At 35.1% G+C, this 23,492-nt stretch overlaps 1 protein-coding gene across 2 annotated transcripts in view; it reads left to right on the top strand.

Moving 5' to 3' along the window:
• LOC121419865 (acyl-CoA 6-desaturase-like) overlaps positions 1-23,492 on the top strand; it is a 32,184-nt gene extending 8,692 nt beyond the window's left edge. For both annotated transcript variants that reach the window (XM_041614330.1, XM_041614337.1), the window contains exons 3-13: positions 265-411; positions 4,411-4,557; positions 6,782-6,883; positions 8,166-8,225; positions 9,426-9,552; positions 11,025-11,101; positions 12,610-12,707; positions 13,522-13,618; positions 15,016-15,095; positions 16,299-16,424; positions 18,254-23,492. In XM_041614330.1, coding sequence (XP_041470264.1) covers positions 265-411; positions 4,411-4,557; positions 6,782-6,883; positions 8,166-8,225; positions 9,426-9,552; positions 11,025-11,101; positions 12,610-12,707; positions 13,522-13,618; positions 15,016-15,095; positions 16,299-16,424; positions 18,254-18,326 — 1,134 coding nt within the window. In that variant the 3' untranslated portion in view covers positions 18,327-23,492. The remainder of the gene's footprint in view (positions 1-264; positions 412-4,410; positions 4,558-6,781; positions 6,884-8,165; positions 8,226-9,425; positions 9,553-11,024; positions 11,102-12,609; positions 12,708-13,521; positions 13,619-15,015; positions 15,096-16,298; positions 16,425-18,253) is intronic.

Raw genomic sequence — 23,492 nt, 5'->3', positions numbered from 1 at the left:
ATGGAATAATTGACTTGGTTCCCTTTCACTATTTTGTTTTTACTTAGTCATTCTTATATGCAATATATGAGTTGCATCATATAGAAAAAGAAACTCCTAATTGATTAAATTTGTGATTAGGTAATGATAGAGCATCAAGGTATTTCCCCCCTTGGTTTCACTGTATGATGTATAGCCTACAGGTGAATGCTGATCATGATACTTAATGGATTAATTTTGGTAATGATTAAAAAAATTAAAAAGAATTTTCACTTCCATCCACAGGAAGCATTTACAGCTTTTCACAATGATGAACAATATGTGAGGAAGTTCATGAAGTCTATCCATATTGGACAGATTGCCAAAGATCAAATTGAGCAAAAAGAAGTTGTAAAAGACTTTGCTGAGCTACGAGAAACTGCTGAGAAAATGGTAGGTATTGGGAGCTATGAAAGGTTTTCAATCTGGGGTATTCAGAAAAAAAAAGACACAAAAGAAATCATGTGCTCTAAATATTGTTCATTAATTTTTTTAAAAAGAATATTATATAATAATCAATATACAATGTTTCTTCTTTTTTTTTGCATTATCTACCTCCACTATCCACTATTTATCAATATTGTCAGTGCCAGTTGATGGTACATATGTGTAGCAAGTTGAAGTGAAACCTCATGATAAGGGTCCAGGAGATAGAGTCCCCCCCCTCAAAAAAAAATCTGAATATGATGTCTTTTGGATAGCTTCAGTCTGTTTATATACACTGCAAACAACATTAATGGGCCCTACACAATTAGAAAAATTATTGTTTAGGCTTCATTAACCCAAGTGGCACATATCCTGCCAACGGAGAACCCCTGTTCTAAAATTAATTGCTTGAGCAGTGATCAACAACTCATAACAATTACCGGTATTTGTCTATAGATGTATTTTTATGTGATAATAATATTGAACAAATTTGGCCATTACAAATATTTGGGTGGACCTATCTTAGCAAATGTTTTAAGTCATCTGGATCAGCTCCTGTCAAAAATTTGGATTTGATGCAAGGTCCATCTGGTTCATGTTAGGGTTGTACATGTATGGTTTTGATGACTTAAATAGAACAAGATCCCTGATGGTATATGCAATTAAACTTACTTTGAACTTTGACCAGCTATGGCATTAAGCATTGTGCCAGATTGCACGTACCTTTACAACAATACCTGGGTTTCTGAAGGCTTATCATAAAGAAATAATGCATGATTTCTATAACAAATACACTATCTATCAGCCAATCAAATCATATGATTTCATTAGCTTTTATAAACCCTAACCAGGCGGGGCTTTTTTTGATGTTATATGATGACTGGGGGAGAGGGGTGCTGAATCAATCCCCCCGTGATACCTTGGATGCCAAAATTGGCATGATAATTATGCCAAAATTAATTTCAGCTGAAAAGTAAAAATGTATCTGTATGAATAAGATGAGAAAACTCAATTTGTATTGACTTTGTACTTGTGTAATGTTGCATAATTTTTCAACCACACACCCATCTTAAATTTTGTTCAAAAAGATGCGAAAGACTTCATATGAAAAAGTCAGTGAGTGACGCATTTGCCGGAGCGGTAACTGAAAATGTCAAGGGGGGAGGGTGAATAGCCCCTCACCCCCCTGGTGTTTTTAGGGTTAAACTGTTATTGCAAATATGTTATTATAACAAGTTTTATGAATTGGCCCTTGAAAATGAAGAAGTAAATTTTAAGGCCCTGAAGTTTTTGACATTTGTGTTCTAGGCAGACCTTTTGTCAAGATTAATAAATAGTTTGTATATCTGTAGTGAACTTTGTCAGTAAACATGCATATCAGACTGACAGTGCATGAAGAGTATACTAAATGATTTGTTTTTTAAACTGTTCATGGATTGACATTGTAATGACTTTCTCCCATAGATTGATTAACTATCTTTTTATTACCGGATACAGTCAGTTCTTATATGAGATTTATGCACGTGGTGTATTGATATCTTATAGAGCATACTCCTCCCTTTTTATATATTCAAGAACAGTTACAAATTTCATGCAATTCAGTTTCAAAACCTTGACAAAGGTTTGACATTTGAAAATCTCAGTTTTTCTTGAAAAAATGTAGAAGTGGCTTCATGTAAAATTTGTGAGCTGGTACTGTGATTACATGTAATTGGCTAAAATCATCATGAACTATTCTGTGTGTACCTGTATGTACTTACTATTCACAGTGGATTATTAGAATAACCCTTTCAAATGGAAAATTCCTCAATACAGGAAGGTAATTGAAGAGGAAACTTCCCACATATACTGTACATGTTCTAATATTTACTGTTCCTTTCTTTAGAACTACAGTATTTGTGCTCATTTTGACATTAACGTGCAGAAATATATATTTTCATAAACAGCTGTATTTATTGGTTTCCTTTCTTGCTAAATTCACTTTTTATAATGGCTTTGAGTGTTCTGTGACACACATTCATTTTTTTTCTTCATTATTTGTTTAAATATTAGCATTAATCTTTCAGACATATATTTTGAAAGCAGGAGCATTAATTTAGTGATTTCGTTAAAGAGTGTCATGTGGCTCAAACAAGAAGGTATAAATTGCCCCATTCAGAAAATATTATTCCCCAATCAATAATTTGATGATAATCTTGTCAAGATTATGAAACAAAAAACCACAAGAAACTGCACATTTATTATGTTTTTTTTTAAGGTTTCTCAGTTATTCTGTGTATTTATATTCCTTCTATAAGCAACAATGGTTGACACATTTCAGTGATTGCATAACTTTGGTTTTACATCATAGCAAAAGCCTTGTAGGTGTCATACAAGAGTTGATACTAAACATGTAACAGGGGCTGTAAACAATGAACAAACATTATGACACACTGTACCAACATTCTGCATTTAATTGAGCAGTGATCACCCTGTCTTTATCAATCTCATCATAGTATGTAGAGTACACATTGGTATGCAAGGTGTTCAGACAGGGTTATATCCTGTCTGAAGCTTTGGTAAAGTGTTAATAATGTGAACTTTTCCAATCCTTAAAAAAATTAAGTGGCCATAAAAAGTGGCCTTTAAAGAAAAAAAAAGAAGTATGTACATGTACACAATAAAAAAGGGGAATCAATGTACACTGTACAACATTTTCTACATGTTGGTCAATATCCTGACTAAAGGATAATTTACAGGTTTGAAGTTGAACATTTTACAATGTAGAGGTTGTTTTAAGTGTATGTGTGCATATTGAAACAATTACATGTTGGTTTATGTAACTGTCTATGTATTATTGTGTTTATGTAATTTGACAGTTCAGAGATGAGAATACGGTTTTAAACCTAATGAATTGTTTGCATGCAGGTCAATGATGGGTGTACATGTGCTATTTACCTCCAGTGCTAATTAGTAGATTGGTTATCTCCCCAAAATTATCACAAAGTCATGTGGTCCTTGACAGAACACAGTTGGGGTAATATTGACACAATACATCCTTGGTATTATACAAATGCAACTGCATGTACCTTGTGTAAGGTACATGTACAGTACATGCACATTCTGATTCAAGTTTTATTTTCCTCATATTTTGTATTAAAAGTTCCAATTCAAGTTTTATTTTTGAATCATCACGATTGTTGAAGCTAAATGACCTTTAAAGGTTGAATTGAATCTTTGTTATAAAATTGTTTACATACATGTACTTGTAATTTACTGACCCTTTGTACATGTTAGTATGTGAAACAGAAAAAAAAATATTTAAAGAATTTGAACAGTGTTTGTTAAATTGGAGTAATCACAATTTGCAATGAGAGAAAGACTTATCAGTTTCATATTTATGTAAACCAAATGGAACCTAAAATTAGCCCTCAGTATGCCTGAAATCACATTCATAAAAGAAGACAAAAATGATTGTGTGAGGTCAGGGTCCTCTCATTTTTATGCTGCCTGTGATGAGTATATAATTCTTTAGGGCAAAAACAGTGACATGTAACTTATTATCATATTATTATATCATAAGTGCTTTTATATAAGGATAGTTTGTGCCAAATTGCCTTCTTTTTACAGTAATTTTAGGTTGCACAGGATGGGTAGTGTACATTTTCATTTGATGATACATTATGAATGGTTTACAACTATGATTAGGTCAGGATTCAAAGTAAAAAAAAAAGAAGATTGATTGAGCTCATAATTAAAGCCTGGCAGTCATTCATAGTGACATCTGTTTTTTGTCGCATTAAGTGTCACAACGTATATCTTCAGGCAGGCATGATCTTTAAATCTTGCACGTCAGTCCACTCCGAAACCCAAAATTAATTCTCCATCCCTTTATTAAAAGATTTTTTAAAGCCTGTATTTTTATGACATATATGAAAACAGTTATACCTTAAATTTATCTTTATTTTCATTTTTCTTATATTTCAGGGTCTTTTCAATGCCAATTTCCTCTTCTTCTTCCTTCATATGAGTCATATCATCGGCTTGGAGATCTTGTCTTACATTGTCATGAGGACATTTGGAGTAACGTGGTTGACGTTTATCACATGTGTAATTATGCACGGTACACTTCAGGTATGGTGAACTACAAATCCAGGGCTGTTGCATGAAAGTTTATGTTATTACAAAGTGTTAATTTTGCCAACTCATTGGTATTTAACTTCAAGGAAATCCTTGATTTTGATGGGCTAGCGTATATGGTTACCATGGTAGTTACCCTATTGGATGGTAAGGATACCATAATAATTCTTATCAAACAGTTTAGTGGCCAATTTTTCTTGCATGTATACTCAATAAACCAACCAACTATCAACGAAATGATGTAGATTGAACATTCGTCTTTACTGCTAGTGCCTGTTAAAGGATACCCCAGGCTGAAAATAATACAATTTGAACAGATCTACATGTAAATCAGACAAAGAAACATGCATTATTCCAGTGAAACAGTTTTAGGCATGTCGTCATGAATATTTAATGAGTAAAAACTGATGATGTCATATCCCTCATTTCTTTTTTTGTATGTTTTTATATAAATATATTAGGTTTATTTAAATTTTTCCTCCAACGCCTAAAAAATTGGATTGATAACTGATTTAGTGCATTGCATGTAGATACTCATTGCTGCAACTTATTTAATTACAAGGGAGACATATCATTCATACATACATATATGAAAATTTTAAACAATTATGATTTCATAACTTGTATTATAACATAATACCCACTGTACATGTATGTACTGCGCCAAAAATGAAGAAAATAGGGGGCTCTGGAACTAAACTTTGGTTTTAAAATGGGATCTCCAGAACTGCCCTAGAATAAATAATGGAATGCTCTGGAATGGCACAAATAAGGTGTTTTTCGGAGCATTGTATAAATATGCATGAAATTTCTGTGCAATGAACCAATCAGCGGTCTTTGGATCGCTGTGCAGAGCTTTGGCTGTCTGCTGAATCCAGTCAATGGCAATTTGCCACAGTGCTGCGCTGAGTATGTAGTAGGTCCATGGTATGAGCGGGTACTGGAACAAGAAACCACAAATTTGGGGGTCTCCGGAAAAAGGAAAAAATAGGAATTTCTATGGTTTTCTAAATTGGTGATCCTCTTGAACAGAATTTTAGGCTGAAAATGGACTGTGGTACATACATACAGTATCATACATTTATACTAAGAACACCCCCCTGAAGTACTGGTACATTTTCATGAAGACATGATTGAAAAGCGACTACCGTAAGTAACGGTGTATTAACCGCACCCGTGTATTAACCGCACCCCCAACTTTGGACTAAAAAAAAAAAAAAAAAAAAAATCTTCTCACATTTACATGCATATTTGAGGTACGGAGAAACAAAATCTAAGCTTTTAAGATTTCAAAGTATCCAAAGAGATTACCGGTATGCAGAAATATGCTGTTCTTGATCAATTCATCTACAAATGTTAGAAAGAAAGAACGGTCCCGCCAATATTGGCAACTTACACACTCGCTCACCTCACAGTCACAGTGTACACACACACAGCACTGCCATTACATTGCAAACTACGATACAGTACAAGTCATGCCAGTACATCTTATCAAATTATGATCTGTGTCTTTCCCAGCGTAGGAGGAAGAAACATTCACATTTCTTGCATCACAATCTCACAATCACTTTCAGAAAATTGATGTCTTAGCATGAATTTTGGATACGGGATTATAGGAAGGTTCAAGAAACAAAGAAATTGGCATTTTTTCCAGTTGTTTTTTTACTACTTCGTGCCGTCTCTCTCGTGCGTGGTTTACATGGTATCTTATGAAAAGCAAACAGGAAAGAAAAAAAAACAAGCTGGCGCGAAACGGGACTTTGAATAGCGCCAGCTTAAGTCGCACTGTAACCACATTACAACGCAATCTCTAAGCTCACTCAACTCTCGCTCAGCGGTGACAAAATATTACCGAGTATGCTTGGCGTCTCTTTTAAATTAGTCAGGGAACTTCACTACTTTGAATCGAGAATAAAGTCAAAATTAGTGTCATGAAGGTGAGTGCGTTTGTTATGGACAACATTTAATTAATATTGCAATAATCGCTTCCCATTACCCGCGGCTCATACCCCTCTAAACGACATTGCCTGGGCGGCTACGCCCGGCCACTCGATGTGTTGTGAACTGGCAGACATCGTACATGTAGGGGAGGGGTTACGGCGGGCTGGCTCAGACCCGTCACCGTGTATAAACCGCACCCCCGACTTTTGCTTCTACCCCGCCGAGAAAAAGGTGCGGTTAATACACCGTTACTTACGGTATTCTGTTTCACATACAGGCACAGGTAGGATGGTTTCAACATGATCTTGGTCACCTGTCATGCTTCAAGTCATCAAAGTGGAACCATGCCTTGCACTTTATCTTCATGTCTACAGTCAAGGTAAGTGGTAGTTCTACATTTGGGCAGCAAGTAGTTTCACGGTCATGACAGCCCAAACCCCCTAAAATTGTGCAACTTGAATGAGTTTGTGCATAGCAGAGCAAGACTATACATGTACATTTTTTTCTACGACGTTATAGTCAACATTGAAATCTTAACCAAGGTTAAGTTTTTTAAATGTTATCATTACTTTGAATAGCATATCGATCTAGTTAATTAAACTTGGCTATAAGGGTATTCAAATGTCACTGATTGTCTTGCATGAGTTTTAGGTCATATGATTAAGTCAAAGGTTATTTGGGGATCAATGAACTTTTTGACCGTGTTGTGGGTACTTTTTGAAAGTTAATGGATCTACATGTAGTTAATGAAACTTGGACATAGGGAAGTATCACTGATCGTCTTGCACAATTTTCAGTACAGATCAAGGTTAAAGGTCATTTTAGATTCCATGAACTTCATATTTTCTTATCATATGAATGGTGTTTTATTCTTCATTTTAGTTTTCAAAGTCAGCACTGCATCCATATTGAACTCTGTAATGCAGGCCAGAGTGATTGAGGTGTTCCACCTTTTTTTAAGAGTCCGCCCATGATCTACTACAAATAGTATTCAAGAGTATTTAGAAAATCATTATTCTTATGTCAGGATAAAGATGTAGGCCTATGCATTTATGCTTCGAATTGCTTGTTGTGCAAACAAAGTAACCCTTGTCGTGTGGGCCAGTGGTTAGAGCATTGGACTCATAATCGCAAGGTTGTGAGTTCGAATCCCAACTCTGCCATTGTCTCCACTTTGATAAAAAGGCCCCAGAGTGATATCTGTCGTCTATTAGGTCAGCCACTATGACTGATTAACCTAGACATCTTGTTGTGATCAATTTTTTCCATTACCAAGAACTTGGAAGTGATTGCTTTTGGAATTTATTTGTAAAAGGTAAAGCAATAGAAAATGAAATTTTTTCCGCAGTGCCCCTTATCGTCACGCAAGCGATTATCTCAGAAATAGAGACGGTATTGATATACCGGTATTCAACGCAATAGTAACTCTGGTATTGAAAAATTCAATACCGAAAAAGCTTAATAGTATAAATACGAGTCATTTACACGTATAAAGTGCTTTCTATCTGAATATATTAGAGGCGCTCAGGAAACAGAAAGAATACTTGCGGATGGTCTGTTTAGAAATGGAAAGGGGCTGTTTACACTTTTTCTTGCTATAATGAAGTGAAGTATTGATACATAGTATGAATCCTAATACATTGTTCTATCCTTCCCAACAGGGTGCATCAGCTAAATGGTGGAATCACATGCACTATCAGCATCATGCAAAGCCGAATGTGGTATGTACAGAGTTAACAACCTATTTCTGTTTTACTCCTCTTGATAATGATCGATCTTAAGATTGCAAAATATTTTGAATTCCATGTACACAATACCCATGAATACTTATTTTGGGGAAATTGGACATTTGTAGAGGTTACTAACTGATAGGTAAACATCACTTTTATGGAGTGTCAGTTGCCAACTCAATACCAAGTAAATAATGATTTGATTCTGCAATAGAGTACCAAAATGTGATGTCATCAATTTTCCCTTTTTGCATTTCCAGCATATTTGATACCATATTTTGTTAGAGCATGATGAAAAACCTCACAACCCAAATTTGGTAGGAATCGGTCAATGGGGGCCTTAGATATGGACTCGAGAATACATAGTTAGCCTCATTGAAAGCAATGTATATCGGTAATTGGTCTGGTTCTAAATGTTAGGAACCAGGCCAATAATACATTGACTTCAATAGGGCTAATTATGTATTCATGAGGACATACATGTATTTAAGGCCCCCATGGACTGATTCCCACCAGATTTTTGTAGTGGTTGTTTTGTATCATGCCTTGCCGAGGTATGGTATAAAGAATGCTGAAATGCCCCCCAAAAGTTTTTTGTGATGTCATCATTTTGGTACTCTGTGAAATACGTTTAGAAAGTGCAATTACATGTAAATGAGCCAGAATCCAATGACTTAAGGTAACAATTTATTTGCAAAGTGATTTATTGTTCTGTTGCGATAGTAGCGCTAAACAAAAGTGGATTATTATTAATAGAATATTTACACTGTATGAGTATAAAATGTTTTTTTTCATGTTTATCCTGCCTGAATTAGGTAAATTGGTACCTAACAATTTCTAGAACTATAGAATACAAACATGTCTGTATGAAATTTTTTTTCCCAGGGGCATGCAAGTTTAAGAATTTCAAAACTGAGGGAACGAAGCAATCAAGCTTGTCATTGGGGTACTTTTGCATGTTCTGAAGTGAAATTGAATGATTTTGTGCACATTTTTCATGAATATTGTAAAATTTTCAGTAAAATATGTAAGTTTTAAAAATTGCAGTGGCGGAGGGGGGGGGGACAGCTGCCACTCCCCTGCTTATGGTCATGAATACAAAAAAAATGATGTATATGACTATGTACATGTAGCAGGATGATGACTCTAAATATGAGAACAAAATTGATATTTCATTTTTCTCTGCTTCAGATGAACAAAGATCCAGATGTTCGTCTTGAAAAGCTCTTTGTTGTTGGAGAGAAGATGCCTGTGATGGTCGCTGAGAGTGGCCAGTCGTCGATGCCATACAATCATCAACACAAGTATTTCTTCCTGAGTAAGTTAATCTTTGCTATCTCATCAGTTGTGTTCCAATTCTCCGCCTATACGCAAGATTTGCAGAGTGGTTTGCCAGTTTTACAGTTTGTTTGAGGAGGTGTGATAGCTTAGTTGATAAAGGAGTGTTATTGTAATCCTCTGACCTGGGTTTAATACCAAGTTGATGCACTAGTACCCTTTGATCCCTTGGAGAGGGCATTGAGCTCTCTAGCTGTTCATTTGTCCAAACTGACGAGCATCCATGCGCTATTAAGAATCAAAAAGCTGCATGAACCAAATTCAATGAGAACAGGCCCCTATTTCATTTGATGTCACACCAATTGATTATGAAATGATTCTTAAAGTAGCCAATTCTATGTAGCATTCTTATTGACATATTCACAAGGGGGGGGGGGTCAACTTTCTCTCATGCTTTAAACTTAACAACTTGGTATTAAATTTGAAATTTCACAATAGTAGATAAAGTTCACCAGTGGGCTTGATCACATCATTTGTCATGACACTGATTTGTTTAATTATGTGCTCTGACAAACTTTAAGCCATGGGTTTATAACCTCACTAATTTTTGTCTTGCTCGCACAACAGAAACAATAATTCTCCAAATCAAGGTCAAAGGTCATTTGAGGTCATTGAACTTTTTCAGTTTTATTTTTGAATAAATTATTTTTTTCTCCTCAAATTTTGGCAAATCATTTGTTTTCATATCCTATGAGGCTTCTTAGCATGATAGTGGAGACTTTTAGGAACAGTGAACAAGAACGGCGTAGCAGTCGTCTGATCATTTGAATCGTCATCTGCCCTTGTTCACTACAGATGCGAACACTTTAGATTTCACTCTACTGGTACGTGTACGTACGTCCATGTGAAACAGCATGATAACCATCAGGTCATGACACGCTGCCTGACCCGGAAGATCTGGCGTACCATCGCCTGGCGACCCGGTCGGTTGATGCGAAGGTGCAACTTGTGCACGCTTGCCCATTCACTCGCTTTGATTCCTTTTTACGAGAGTTAGGATTTATATCGATATATATTTTGTAGATCAGAAAGCAATTTCAAATATGATAAACATAATTCATCGCACAACTTACATTAATTTTGTGAAAAGTCATTGAAAACTGTTTTAAAAGGGAAAGGTTGATCTTCATGCTGGGCTTAAACGGTAAAAATGTCGTCACTCACGTACACGTCCACTATGATTTAGGAGAACCGCAAAATGGATGTGGCGAGGTTCTCGATTCTGATAGTGGTCGTGTGTGAAGACCTGAGGCATATGGCAGGCCAAAAAATGACGTCATCTCGTACCAGTCCACTATGTGGACGTACATTTCTAGAAGTGCTCAGTAATATTTAAACTGAAATTGATATTTTGTCATAGTGTGGTAAGAAATTGTGATATAACCAATAATTTCTTTTTCCCATTAAGCTTGATATAATCTGATTTATCATGTCTTGTAATTTATTTTCTAGTTGGACCTCCTTTGCTGTTTCCTGTATACTTCCAATTCATGATTTATCGTCACATGATAAAGCAGAGAGAATGGACGGTGAGTTGAAAATGTTTTTGCCATTTAAAGGACATGTCCACCCCAACAAACCATTGACTTTTGAGGAAAAAATAAAAATCAAACAAGCATCAGAATTTAGTCAAATTCAGATATGAGATAAAACAGTTAACATATTTCAAAGTTTTGCTGAATTTTATTAAACAAAATATACAAATTATGGAATCAATGATGTCACCGAATCAAGATTTCGTTTGTATTTCATTCCATGATGAAATATTAAACATTTTAAATTTTTCCACATAATGTTGTAAATCAAAGTTTGATTCCCCCCTGAACACTCGGAATTAACATTGTTGAACCTATTATGAGTCATTGAAGAGCTTCTGTGATGGGTACTGCAAAAATGGAAAAAATTATTATTAACAATAAGATGCAAAAGAAATGCCGAATGTCTGACATCATCAACTTTCTTATTGAAATATTGCTGTGTTGTGCATCCATGTATAACCGAAAAATAAGCAATACATGCATTTTATAATGTTAAAAGATTTATTTGTATTAGATTTTCATGGAATTATCAGTGTTATTCATGATTGTTTCTCTTTTTATTCAAATCACCTTTTTGTTGGGGTGGACTGAAGCTCTTGATTACATGTATTTAATTATCCATGTAGGGCATATGACATAAATATATGCTTAGATCCTTGGTACCCTTTAACAAGAAGATTTGAAGGAAGTGGTTGCTTGTTGTCAAGTAATGGCCCTTCCAGTTCTTCCTTTTCAGATCTTATCAAGATCTTACATTTCCTAAGGAAAAAAATTCGAATGTGAGAGCTCGTTCAGACGAAGTGTGACAAACCTCATCATTGTATTTTTATTGTGTTTTATATATTTAATCATGGTTAAAAAGCCCGCTTTCAGCAAGGCCGTGAACAACTGATACTGATGTTACAATATCACTAGAACTTAAAGGGGAAGTTTACCCTGACAAAAAGTTTACTGTAAAAATAGCAGAAAAAAGAATGAAAAATATTGCCGAAGGTTTGAGAAAAATTCATCAAATAATTAAAAAGTTATTAGAATTTAAATTATTTGATTTGTGATGTCTATGCGAGCAGCATTCCTACATAGGGAATGGTAGAAAATCAATGAAATGTCATATTCTCCGAAAATTGAACATAGTTTTCACTGTACATATTGTATATCAATAGACAAATCATTTCACACCCGATCATGAATAGAAAACAAAATTAAGTCATCAGGAAGGGCTATAGTTCTTTTATGCAGCATACATGTAGTACAAGTACATTCAGCACCAGAAATGCCTGCATTACCCCATCATGCATTTGTTTGGCCTTACTTGTGCGTACTGTATAGCTTAGTATAGAAGAATAAAAATTGTGGAGGGAAGGTTGGCATCCCCCTCTCCTCCCCACCACATCTAATAACTCCAATATCCTCATCTGTATTCACATTTTATCAATAGTGTTAATGGTAATGTGTAAATAGTTGTTCATTTTCTTTTCATTTGCATTTTTCTCCTCTAGGACTTGTTCTGCAACATCTTATACTATGCCAGGTTTCTATACCTCTATATACCTCTCATGACATGGTGGCAACTTCTTCTCTTCTATGAATCCTTCAGGTTTGTTTACTAATAGAAAATGATAATAATGATGACGGCATTTTTCCCCGGTGTTGCCAATTCAGTTCCGAAAACTGTTCTCCCAGCGGGCCCTGCTGCTATTATTTTCCCGGCTTTGGCTGGGCTGTCTAGGCGCTCAAGCATTCAAGGAATTTCTTCCTACCAGGTACGCATTTACCTCACCTGAACTGAGTGCAGCACAATATGAGTAATTTTCTTTCTGAATGAAAAAAAGCGATGGCTAGGGCTAGGAATCAAACCCACATCCCTCAGATCAGATTGGGATGAGCGTCATAACCACTCACCCACGTGGCCCCCCTCCCCTCGACAGACAGGTCATGTTATGTCACCAAGGGCAGGAGAGTTTAATCAGTCCAGGGTCCCATAATTTAGAGCTTTATATAGCAATTGGTCTTGGGGCCTATTTCTATGATTGATTGCATTGATTATTGTGTATGATCAATTCCAAAAATCAACTATCAACCCTTACTCTCTATGGTATGGGGACCTGCTCTGTTTCAGGGAAACACCTTTGGATTTGATTCCTGGAGAATGTTTCATCGACATTTGGCTTCTGACATGTTTCTGACATACAATGAATTTAGTATTTAATCTATCATATATGAACAATTCACAATCTATTTTATCTCCATTTAAAGAAGCTATTTTACTCTTACAGTGATTATCATATTTCTAATAAAAACCTAGTTGATGATAGTGTTAGAGAGCTGAAAACAGGTCTCCTTTTTTTGAGGTGTTATCCTTTTGTGACTCAATTGGTATTTAATAAATAATCCTATTTCTTAATTTACAGAGTAATGGAAAGTATTTGGTTTACCTGGGTATCTCAATCTAACCACATACCCATGGAGATCGATGAAGATGCAGCACGTCCATGGCTAGAGCTACAGGTTAGTGTAAAGTGCATAGAGAAGTACTCCAGTTATTATGTGCTTATTAAGTATTTATATCGTATTGGATGGCTCAGAATGGAATGCGAGAAATATTCCAAGAGTTTGGGCAAATATTCCAAGAATTGCAGATGAGTGGAATATTGGCCCTTATGAGTTGAATATTTCTGGTATTCAATGAAAGAAAGCCATACAATATAATTATTATCTTCTATCCCATCTCTAGCAATCAAAAAGAGTGAGAAATTTGATTAAACAAGTCATATCACCTGTCACATAATGGCATCATCACTTCATAAGATCAAATAAGGTTGTTGACATTCGACTTGCATGTAGTTCATTATGAGGTCATTGAGTGTCGCTGTGCTCTTCTGCTGCGCACCGCATTGCTTTCATTGTTGTATGTTGTATAGTTCCCGCATTCTCGCATGCGCACTATACTGTGGAATATGCTCTCATAGTCAATAGCAAATTTTGTACAGGAGCCTATGGAATATTCTTCAGATTTCGATCATTCTAGGGATCTGCTCTAATACTGCGCAGGCAATTGATGTAGACTAAAATATGCGTTTTTAATGTATGGCTAAAACGCTCTATATTGATGATAATATTTGTTATATCCTACCTGAATCAAATCATGTATGCCGATTGGTTTGATTAGTATCATGTGACCAAACATATTCTCACTCTTTTACAATGATGTTAAAAATGAATCGCCCTCTGAAGAAAAATTACTATTCCGTGACGTCAATGATTACTGTTCCATCATTGACATCACAAATCATTGGCACAGATCGAGCAGCCTCTTGGGCGCAGGCACAAACCGCGTTCTGCTAAGCACTTAGCTTCAGGAAAAGTAGGTCAGTCAGGGCAGCATGTTATTTATATTTTGGTTCAGATTAAATAAAGATGAGCTATGTGTACAAGAGCTAGATTATCAAGATTTGTTGGTCCAACTCATTAAATGTAGGATATATTAATAATGATATACCAGGATTTTATTTTGAAAGTATAGAGGGAATTATTAAAGTATATAGGGAATAGACAAAATTACTAGACTTATGGGCCCTTTTTTTAGTATATCAAAGAGGTATGCACCCAAGTTCATTTACGATCTACCCAAACTACATTGTATAATTGAGGTTCTGTTCAAACTGTTGCTTAAAGCCACCAGGCTCAGCACAGTGGATTGAACACAGCCTCAACAAGAGCAGATAGATCTTATAATGAATGCATGAAGACATATTTTGTTTGTTTTATGTAACACAAGGAAACACCTTTAAATAAGAGGACAATATTGCTTAATGAATTTATTGGGATATTGAATTGTATGAATCAAAAAGAGTTTTTCCTTTGTCATATATTTCAATTTTTTCATATTTTATTTTTCATCCAAGCTCCGTGCCACCTGTAACCTTGAACAAAGTTTCTTCAATGACTGGTTCACTGGACATCTTAATTTCCAGATTGAGCATCAGTAAGTTTCATCTCATTAACCCTATCTAGGCGAGGGTATTTTGGGAGACCATATGGCCCGGGGAGGGGGGGGGGCATATGAATATAAACAATTTACCTGAGTCATGATATTTGTAGTATAGACTCTGACACTATTCAAACATGCACAGATGTGAAAATTAAGATTAAATATTTGTAAAATTGTGCATTTTACTAAGTGATTCTTAAATCTTTTGATTATTGATGTATATTGGTCATTACGCGAATCCTGTGTTTAAAAAATACCCCACCAGCTTATAACACGGGAACTCCATTGCCTTGCGTGTTGTGTCAATGGGAGGTCAGGTGGGGTATTTGAAACCCCAATTTCAGATTTTGGGAGAGCTCTCATTTAAACTGGGGTGGGGTTCATCTGACTGCTGATAATGCCTTGCGTGTTAGTCAATGGGATCTCAAGTGGGGTATTGACACCCCAATTTCAGTTTTTAGAGAAAGTTGCATTTCTCGCGTTTAAACTGGGGTGGGGTCGGTTTAGTGACTGCTGCTGATAAGAGCCGATAACACCAATGCCTGCCACCACAACAGGCTGATGAACAGCATGGAGTGGGATTGCAGCTGTCCTTGTTACGTAATAGTGTAAACAAACTCTTCAGAGCTTCCTGGCTGACATTAATCTTGAAAGAATGAATTTGTATTCTATTTGTTTTAGGACATTAGCATATCTAAAACGATTCGGAATTTAGATGAAGATCGACATGAAATTTGGAACGATGCAAAATGACCCATAATTGCCGAAATAACAATAAGTTTAAAAAATCACCCTCTCTCTCTCTCTCTCTGCCAGGCCTTATGAAGGTCACTTCTCCTTGGGGGAAGGTGGATTATCTGGGAGAGTGCGTGGTTATTTACTTAAGGATAACCATTCCTTTTTGATATCGGGGATGGGGGGGTGAGTGAAAGTAGCTTGGAATTTGAAATTGGGGTGTCAGATGAGATCCATTTTTAAACACAAAGTTTCGTAATGGCTTTTTTTGAGAGGTAATAGATAAATGTTGAATTTGGAAAAAAAAATCAAGGTTCTCATGAAAACTGATAGGGAGATGGGAGATTTTTTCGAAGTTTAATGTGAAAGCCTCCATTGTCAGTTACTGCTGCCGAAAAATGACTTATTTTTTTAACTTTGCATAAGTGTTATTCATGTTGCCAAATGTATGTTCTTTTGCAGTTTGTTTCCAACGATGCCAAGACACAACTATCATAAAATTGCACCGCTCGTGAAGACTCTGTGCAAAAAGCATGGTATTGAGTACAAGTCCAAGACATTGCTACAGGGCTTTGCTGATATAGTCCGGTAAGGATCTGGGATTAATACATGTATGTTACTTTCACCCATGTATTCTTAGAGATTACAAATTAGGTTTTTTTTTATCAACTGAAATTAATTTTACAGTTGATTCAAGAGTAGTCGAAAGGGAAGCCACCCTTAATCATAAAATGAAGTGTTGGAAAGAAGGAAGATAATTAAACAGAATGGTGAAAGTTTGAAAGAAATCGGACAAGTAACAAGAAAGTTATGGCTGCTTTAAAATCGAGATCACTAAGTCTATGTAGATTTAAAATTGGCGACTAGGTAAGTAAATTACAACAAGGAGCAAGGACAACTTTCCCGTATGCCATGTATCTAATTATCAGGAGTTTGTGGTTTTCTCCTATTACCTATTCCCCTGGGGCAGTTATCTTAATATAACCCAGGTAGTATATTGTTTAATAATTTGAAAAACTTTTGGGAAAAATGACATTTTAGAAATTTATGTAGTGGAGTGCATGGAAGAGTGGTCCTTGCCCTACATCACATATGTGGCCAATTTGAAGTCTCCATGGGTATCGTGATTACCAATGTCTACAACTTCAAAATTCATAACTTTCTTATTATTTGTCCGATATTGTTTAAACTTTTACCGATCAACTTTTCTGATTTTTCTTTTTCCTCTGAATTATAAATTTTTAGTTGGGTTGGATTCCACTTTAATTACTTTATGACTTTGATTTCAATTGAAATCACATGCGACTTGAAATGGTATGGCATTTATTGGGTCATGCTTCCCAGTCACAAATACTGAATTGCACTTGGTTAAACAATATAATATTAAGAGGTATGAGGATTTTCTCTGTAAGAAAGCATATCCTGTTCTTTCTCCTATTGTAAATGGATGTTGCGGCACAGCTGGCTAATTCCTTTATTTTCTGCTAATACTTTTACTTTTCACATTGCCTCCAAACCTTGAATCAAATAGGCATAACTTATGAAGTAACCCAGATATCTGTAGGTGCAATTTGTAAACAGAAAAAAATCTATAGGAAAAGAAAGAGCAGGATAAATACACAGCCTGCTAATCGCTTCACTTTAAATTCATTGACTGCTATAATTTTACCTGCTTCTTTTCACATTGCCCTCTAAAGTAAGAGAAGAAAGAACAGGATGTGATTTCTTTTGTGTACACAGGTTTTAGTGCAGCTTGCACTTCCCTTGCAGTAACTGCAATTGACTGTCTCATGAATACTTCTCACATTGCCTCAATGCATGAATCATATAAATACAGTGGTGCTAGAGAGTTAGTGAACCCCACCAGAAAATGCACACCTTCATGCGGAGTGTTGAATGGAGACAACAAAACTACAATGTTTGGCGAGCCCAGAAAAATAAATTTTTATTCAATGTAATATTTTATCACTTGAATTCACAATTTCATATCTAAAACATGGCAGAACTTGAACACTTGAAATATGTTCATTTTCTGGTGGGATTTACCAACATTTTAACACTACTGTAAGTGTAAAGGCTTAGCTGCCATTTCGAAAGCAAAACTTATAGATTAGTAGGTATGTTTATTTCATGATTATGAGAACTTTCTGCAAGAAAGCATTAATACTTTTGGTGTGAAAACAAGTATGAATTTCCATCACATCACATTGCTGACACATGAGCTGCAAAATATGAAGTATAAAATGCATTTTAAAATTGGCATTCACTTACATTATAGGTCTAATTCATATTTAATGAATTCTACACAATTATGCCATTGATGCCTGTGATGTATTCGATACATTTTGTATTAGATTGAATTAATTTGTGGATGGTCTGTGGATATCATTAGCTTTCATTTCCATTCTGTCTTTCAGGTCTCTCAAATCTTCTGGTGAGATTTGGTATGACGCCTACTACCATCTTCAAGATCAGTATCCTGATGATTAACCCTCCACCTCTCATCCCCAGCTTACCCTGGATGGCTCACTCTACTACATCTGTGTAGGATGGCATCGAATGTGTTAACTTGCATCATAAAGATACCTAAACCTTGTAGGTAGTTGCTGTAATTGAGTAAAAATGTGTATTTTTTTTTAAATGTTGTACTAATCACTACGTATTGCTTTTATTTATGTATAAATCCCTCTGCACACTATGAGGCCTCTTCCAAATTATCAAGTGATTTAGGAAGATATTTGTTTCTTCATCAAATGTTCAATAAGGATAGAGGTGTGTGTTTCCTCTTTTATATTGTTGTGTCATTATAAATCCCTATATCTGATTATTGCAAACTTCATTGCAAGTCAATGGACATGAGCTTGGTCTCAGAAATATATTTTTATTAAGTATAGTGTCAGAGATATTCTGATGTGAATCAAGCCATGATAGTGTCTAATAGAGAGTAGTGCTTTTCCTGCTTTTGCAAGGAAAACCAAATCCAAGTTCTTAGGAAGAGCACAGTGATTTTATATCATAATTTGATATGTGATATGCACAAACTGCATTATTATTACTATTATAATTATGATTTAAAGCTGATTATTTTCTGTTTATATATCCAAAAAGCATCCTTGAGTTGGATTTTCTTCTGACTTATGGCCTCAATCGAATGGAATATTAGTCTTATAGTAAATCATGTGATGAAATGATGGGATTAAAAAAAAGGGATTTGGCCTTGGACCTGTAACACAAAACTTAGCAACCGATCATAGAATGAAATTGTACAATGTATTTGCATTGACCACTGTAATATCAATCATGGATATCAAACGTAGAATCAATTGTTTATTTGGCCTCATCGCCCAGTTCCATTGTCACTCTGCGTCTAATTCACTACATTTTCACCTGCTTATCTAAATTCTATCGTGAAATATTGGACTGATGATCCCCTTGAAACCCTGGCAGGGTCATTTGTAGAAATGATGTTCCATGCTACTACTCTCACACACCCTGTAACATCAAAGATGCAATCAAATTTACAATTAATCATAACTGTAAGTCTATGACAGAACGTATTTAGAAACTTGCAACCGATTGTAAGTGTCATGTGTATTTGTTCTGGTTCCATCAAAACCTGGGGCTTGTAACTCAAAGCTTAGCAATTATAGAAGAAACTCTCTACGATTCATTGCACTGTCCACACTGTACAAGCAATAGTGAAAATCAAACACACGATCAATCGTAAACTGTTGTGTTATCGGACCCAGATGAGCGAGATTGGATTTTATTTTCATTTTCTAATTTTCTATTGTCTATTCAAGATCTATTGAATGTAAAATTTCACAAGAAGTAAACTGCATGTGTAATTGGTGATTGTTGTGTAAATTGTATGGTGATTTTTGTTTAAAAAAAAAGGTATGGATTGTGTACATGCCTATGGAATTAATTTTGTATATTTGATCATGTTTGTAAATCAAGCAACTTGATTTGTGTGTTGTATGCATTCTTTTTTCTTCGAATAGTGAAGTGATGTCAAACCCAAATACTATTTGGATTTATTCTTCAAATGAAGTGCCATAATTCACTAAGGCTTTGAGTGCTGTGAAAATTTTGGCTTGTAAGTTTGTTTACTAATAGTTTGTCAAAATTGAGAAAGATATGCAATCCTTTCTTATATATTAAAATCAACTGACGTACTGGTGGTACTTTCTTGAACTATGTTTACTGTATATAATAGTATTTTACAAATAAATCACTTGACTGTTGCTGTATTTGCTATCTTCCAACTCCAGCTAGCTAGAATGCATGTTACGGAATGTCAATCATATAGTCATGTTGAATCCTTCGACATAAGTGAAATAGAAACATAAAAAAGATACCCGGAGTTGCATTTGATCTTACAAACTTCCAAGTCTGTACATATTCAAATTGGGTGAAATGCAATCTGTTATTTTTATTTCCGTTTGTAATAGTGACTTTAGTGAAAAAAAATCTCTCATATGTATTGTTATTTCTCGTGCAGAGCAATACAGCTAAAATCAAAGAAAAAAAAGATGTGCCACAAAGATATACATGGAGGATTCCCTCTGCAATTTCATCTTGTCCAAGGCAGTGCCATAGCTCAGTTTTGTACCGATGGTTTGGTGACCTAGTGCCCTTTGGGATCAAAGGCATTTACCATCCAAACCAGGTCCCTCGGAGAGGACCTGTCCTTTAGTTGCTTACTAACAAGCTTTCATGTTTTCCTAGAAGTTGGTGAAAAGATATTAACCAATTTATCCATCATAAATATAATCTGAAGAAGTGACTTGTCTAGACCCCTTGGCCAGAGATAATTCCAACCAACGTCACAAAATCTGGCAAAAATGCCATGAATCCTGACTTCTGACATCACTAGGGGATAATAGTACCTGATCAGTCGTAAACAGTACAAAGACTATTTGTGACTGCTTGGGTGAAGCTTCAACCGCATGCTTTAGATTTTTTTTTATATCGCGACATGATTATCAACTAAGACCTTTATCAGATTGTTGTGATAATTGTGGTAATTTAATATTGCACGAAGACTGGGATTTCTTATCCTCCATTCGATCGGTATGATAGTGTTTCCTATCTGCTGCATCTTATATTGACAATGGGTATCAACCGAATATATGGCCTTTAGAGGTTTGGTGATGAAACTATCGCTCCTGTAGTGATGCAAATGCGACAAATCGGGGGCTGCGCTCCTCAGAAAAATATCCACATTGAGGTCAGGTCACTTCAGGGACCAACCACCTCCTCTAGGGTCTGTACATATTTGTTCACCACTAATCTATTCCAGTACACACAGCACTCCAATATCACATGCTTCAAATGCAATCTTTCACATGATTACTATACATATACTGCCTGCAATATGCAACCTGTAGATCCTATGGTGTTTGAGATTTATGCTTTGGCAATTTTTCTTTTCCGATTATCTGCAGATGTAGCTCATTATAGTGGTCGATTGCAATAGCCTTGTTATGTTTAGGTCATGTTGAATTCAGATGATAAAAAGTTGTAAGAACTGTGATTGATTACCATATGCAGGTTTTTGGAATTAAATGATGTGTAGATATTCCAGTTTTAGTTTTTACACTTCGAGAAAAAGTTGCAATTTTTTTTAATTAAAAAGAAAAAAATGAAAACATTGGGATGATATGGGTGTCATGGATATATAAGTATATTTGTGTAGTGTGGGATATGATTTTATTTCATTTTCATTTCTTTTCAATTATTTGTAATTTAACATACTTATTTTTAAAGCCACTTTGTTTTTGGTTGCATTTGCAATGTTGTCAGCAATGAATGGAATATGCACATCTTACAACCAGGCTTTTTTGTCAAGCTCGTCCACCAATTCATTTTTTGTGCATGGATGTATGCTGTCGTGTATATATTGTGTTGATTTTTTTTTTATATATCCGACATAAAAAGAGCTAGCAAAAATTGCATTCAGGTCTGATAAAATGAAATGAGAAACGATTGTATATTTTTCAATTTTTTTGAGTAATTTGAAGCTTGTGTATTTGTTGTGTTCACAAATTGGAGCTTGCCATTCGTTTCCTTGCACCAGTAACTAACACTAATCCTCTCGGTTTTATTTTAAAGTAGCTGATACTCTGCTGTGTCACAACATAGACTATTACCAACCATATAATTTACTCCAAATTACTACAAAATATACCCTTGTCTGTAGAGAATTACAATTGTATAACAAAATATGAACCAAATAAGGGGGATTATAATAGCATAGAAATTAGTGTAATGGGGGTGATTATTGTATTTAAATGATAATTGTTGAATGAAAATGTATTTGTGTCTAAAAAATATAATCAGGACCTCCATTTAATGGAAATATATTTATATCAGTATTTTATTCAATTGAAAACAACGATCATGCTAATATTCATGTAAGATAGAAATCATGCTCTAAATGATCTAAGTATTATAACCATGCGATGTTTGATTTATAAACTTGGATAAATGTTAACTTCATTGAATGTGCCACGAAAATGTGTCAAAGCAATATTATCTAAATCTCAATCGGCCTTGCGCAGTTATCTTAAAATGTAGCGTTTGGATATCCTAAATCTGAAGACAGAATATATCCTGAAAGTTTCAGCCCATTCCATGGCTTGGAATAGATTTAGTATTAAAGAACAGACATGTGCAGCTATTTTATTTTGATATGATATCATGAAGATAAGAAATACTAGCAGGACACAGTTGTCACAAAGGTTTGATTTCCAACCTTATGATTTTGAAAAAAAGAAACCAAAATCGGCCGCACAGATTTCTAGTGTATTCATATGAAGTGCAGAAAGAAAATACTGTGTTATTTCCTGATGTTCTAAGAGAGTAATGATAATTTCATGTTAATTTTGAGCCATGAGCCATGCTCAGACTCAAACTCTATAGCATTGAGCTAGTCTCTAATTTACAGACTTTAAATGTTAATCATGTATTATGTCTTTAATTTTACTTTGTATTTGCTTGGCTTTTTTTAGAAATGAAAACATTGACCCATGTTCGTGGGCATTAAATTATGGTGAAGAATCATGAGGATTTAAATTCTAGAAAGAAATCGCAACCACTGGTTTCCTGGAAAAAAAGAGAAAAGATAAATCTGCTGATCAGTCTACCAATTTTCAGCTAATAAAGTGAAATGAAAATTGGTAGGAATCTATTACATAAAATTGATGTTTTGTTGTAGAGATTAATAAGGTCTGCTTGCCAGAGTCTTAGGCAGAGCGCAGTCTAATTAGTACATAGAATTTACAGGAAAACAAGGTTAAAATGTATTATGTAATGTTTTTTGACCAAAATGATGCTGTACTTAACCAGATTTATTTCCAATACTATGTTTACTATTAAAACTGTGAGCTTTGAGTCAATGAAAATTTTACTGAAAGGACTATTCGAAAGACATTGAAAATAGGTATGAATAGTAATTCGTATCATCAGCTATTCTCAAATATTTTTTGTTGTGATTGATATCTTTGAGTGGGGATGATATGTGTATATAATGTTTGATGGTTTCGGGCAATGAGAATGGGTGATCTAGAGAGTAGGACCTTTTGAACTGTAATATATAGCGGTAAGAGGAAGAAAACTGATCAATTTGAATAATAAATCAAAGCAGATGAA

The sequence above is a fragment of the Lytechinus variegatus genome, chromosome 1, assembly GCF_018143015.1.
Source record: "Lytechinus variegatus isolate NC3 chromosome 1, Lvar_3.0, whole genome shotgun sequence".
NCBI classification, from domain to species: domain Eukaryota; kingdom Metazoa; phylum Echinodermata; class Echinoidea; order Temnopleuroida; family Toxopneustidae; genus Lytechinus; species Lytechinus variegatus.
Note: the sequence above shows the minus strand (reverse complement) of the source record. Positions and strands in the feature narration are given on the sequence as shown.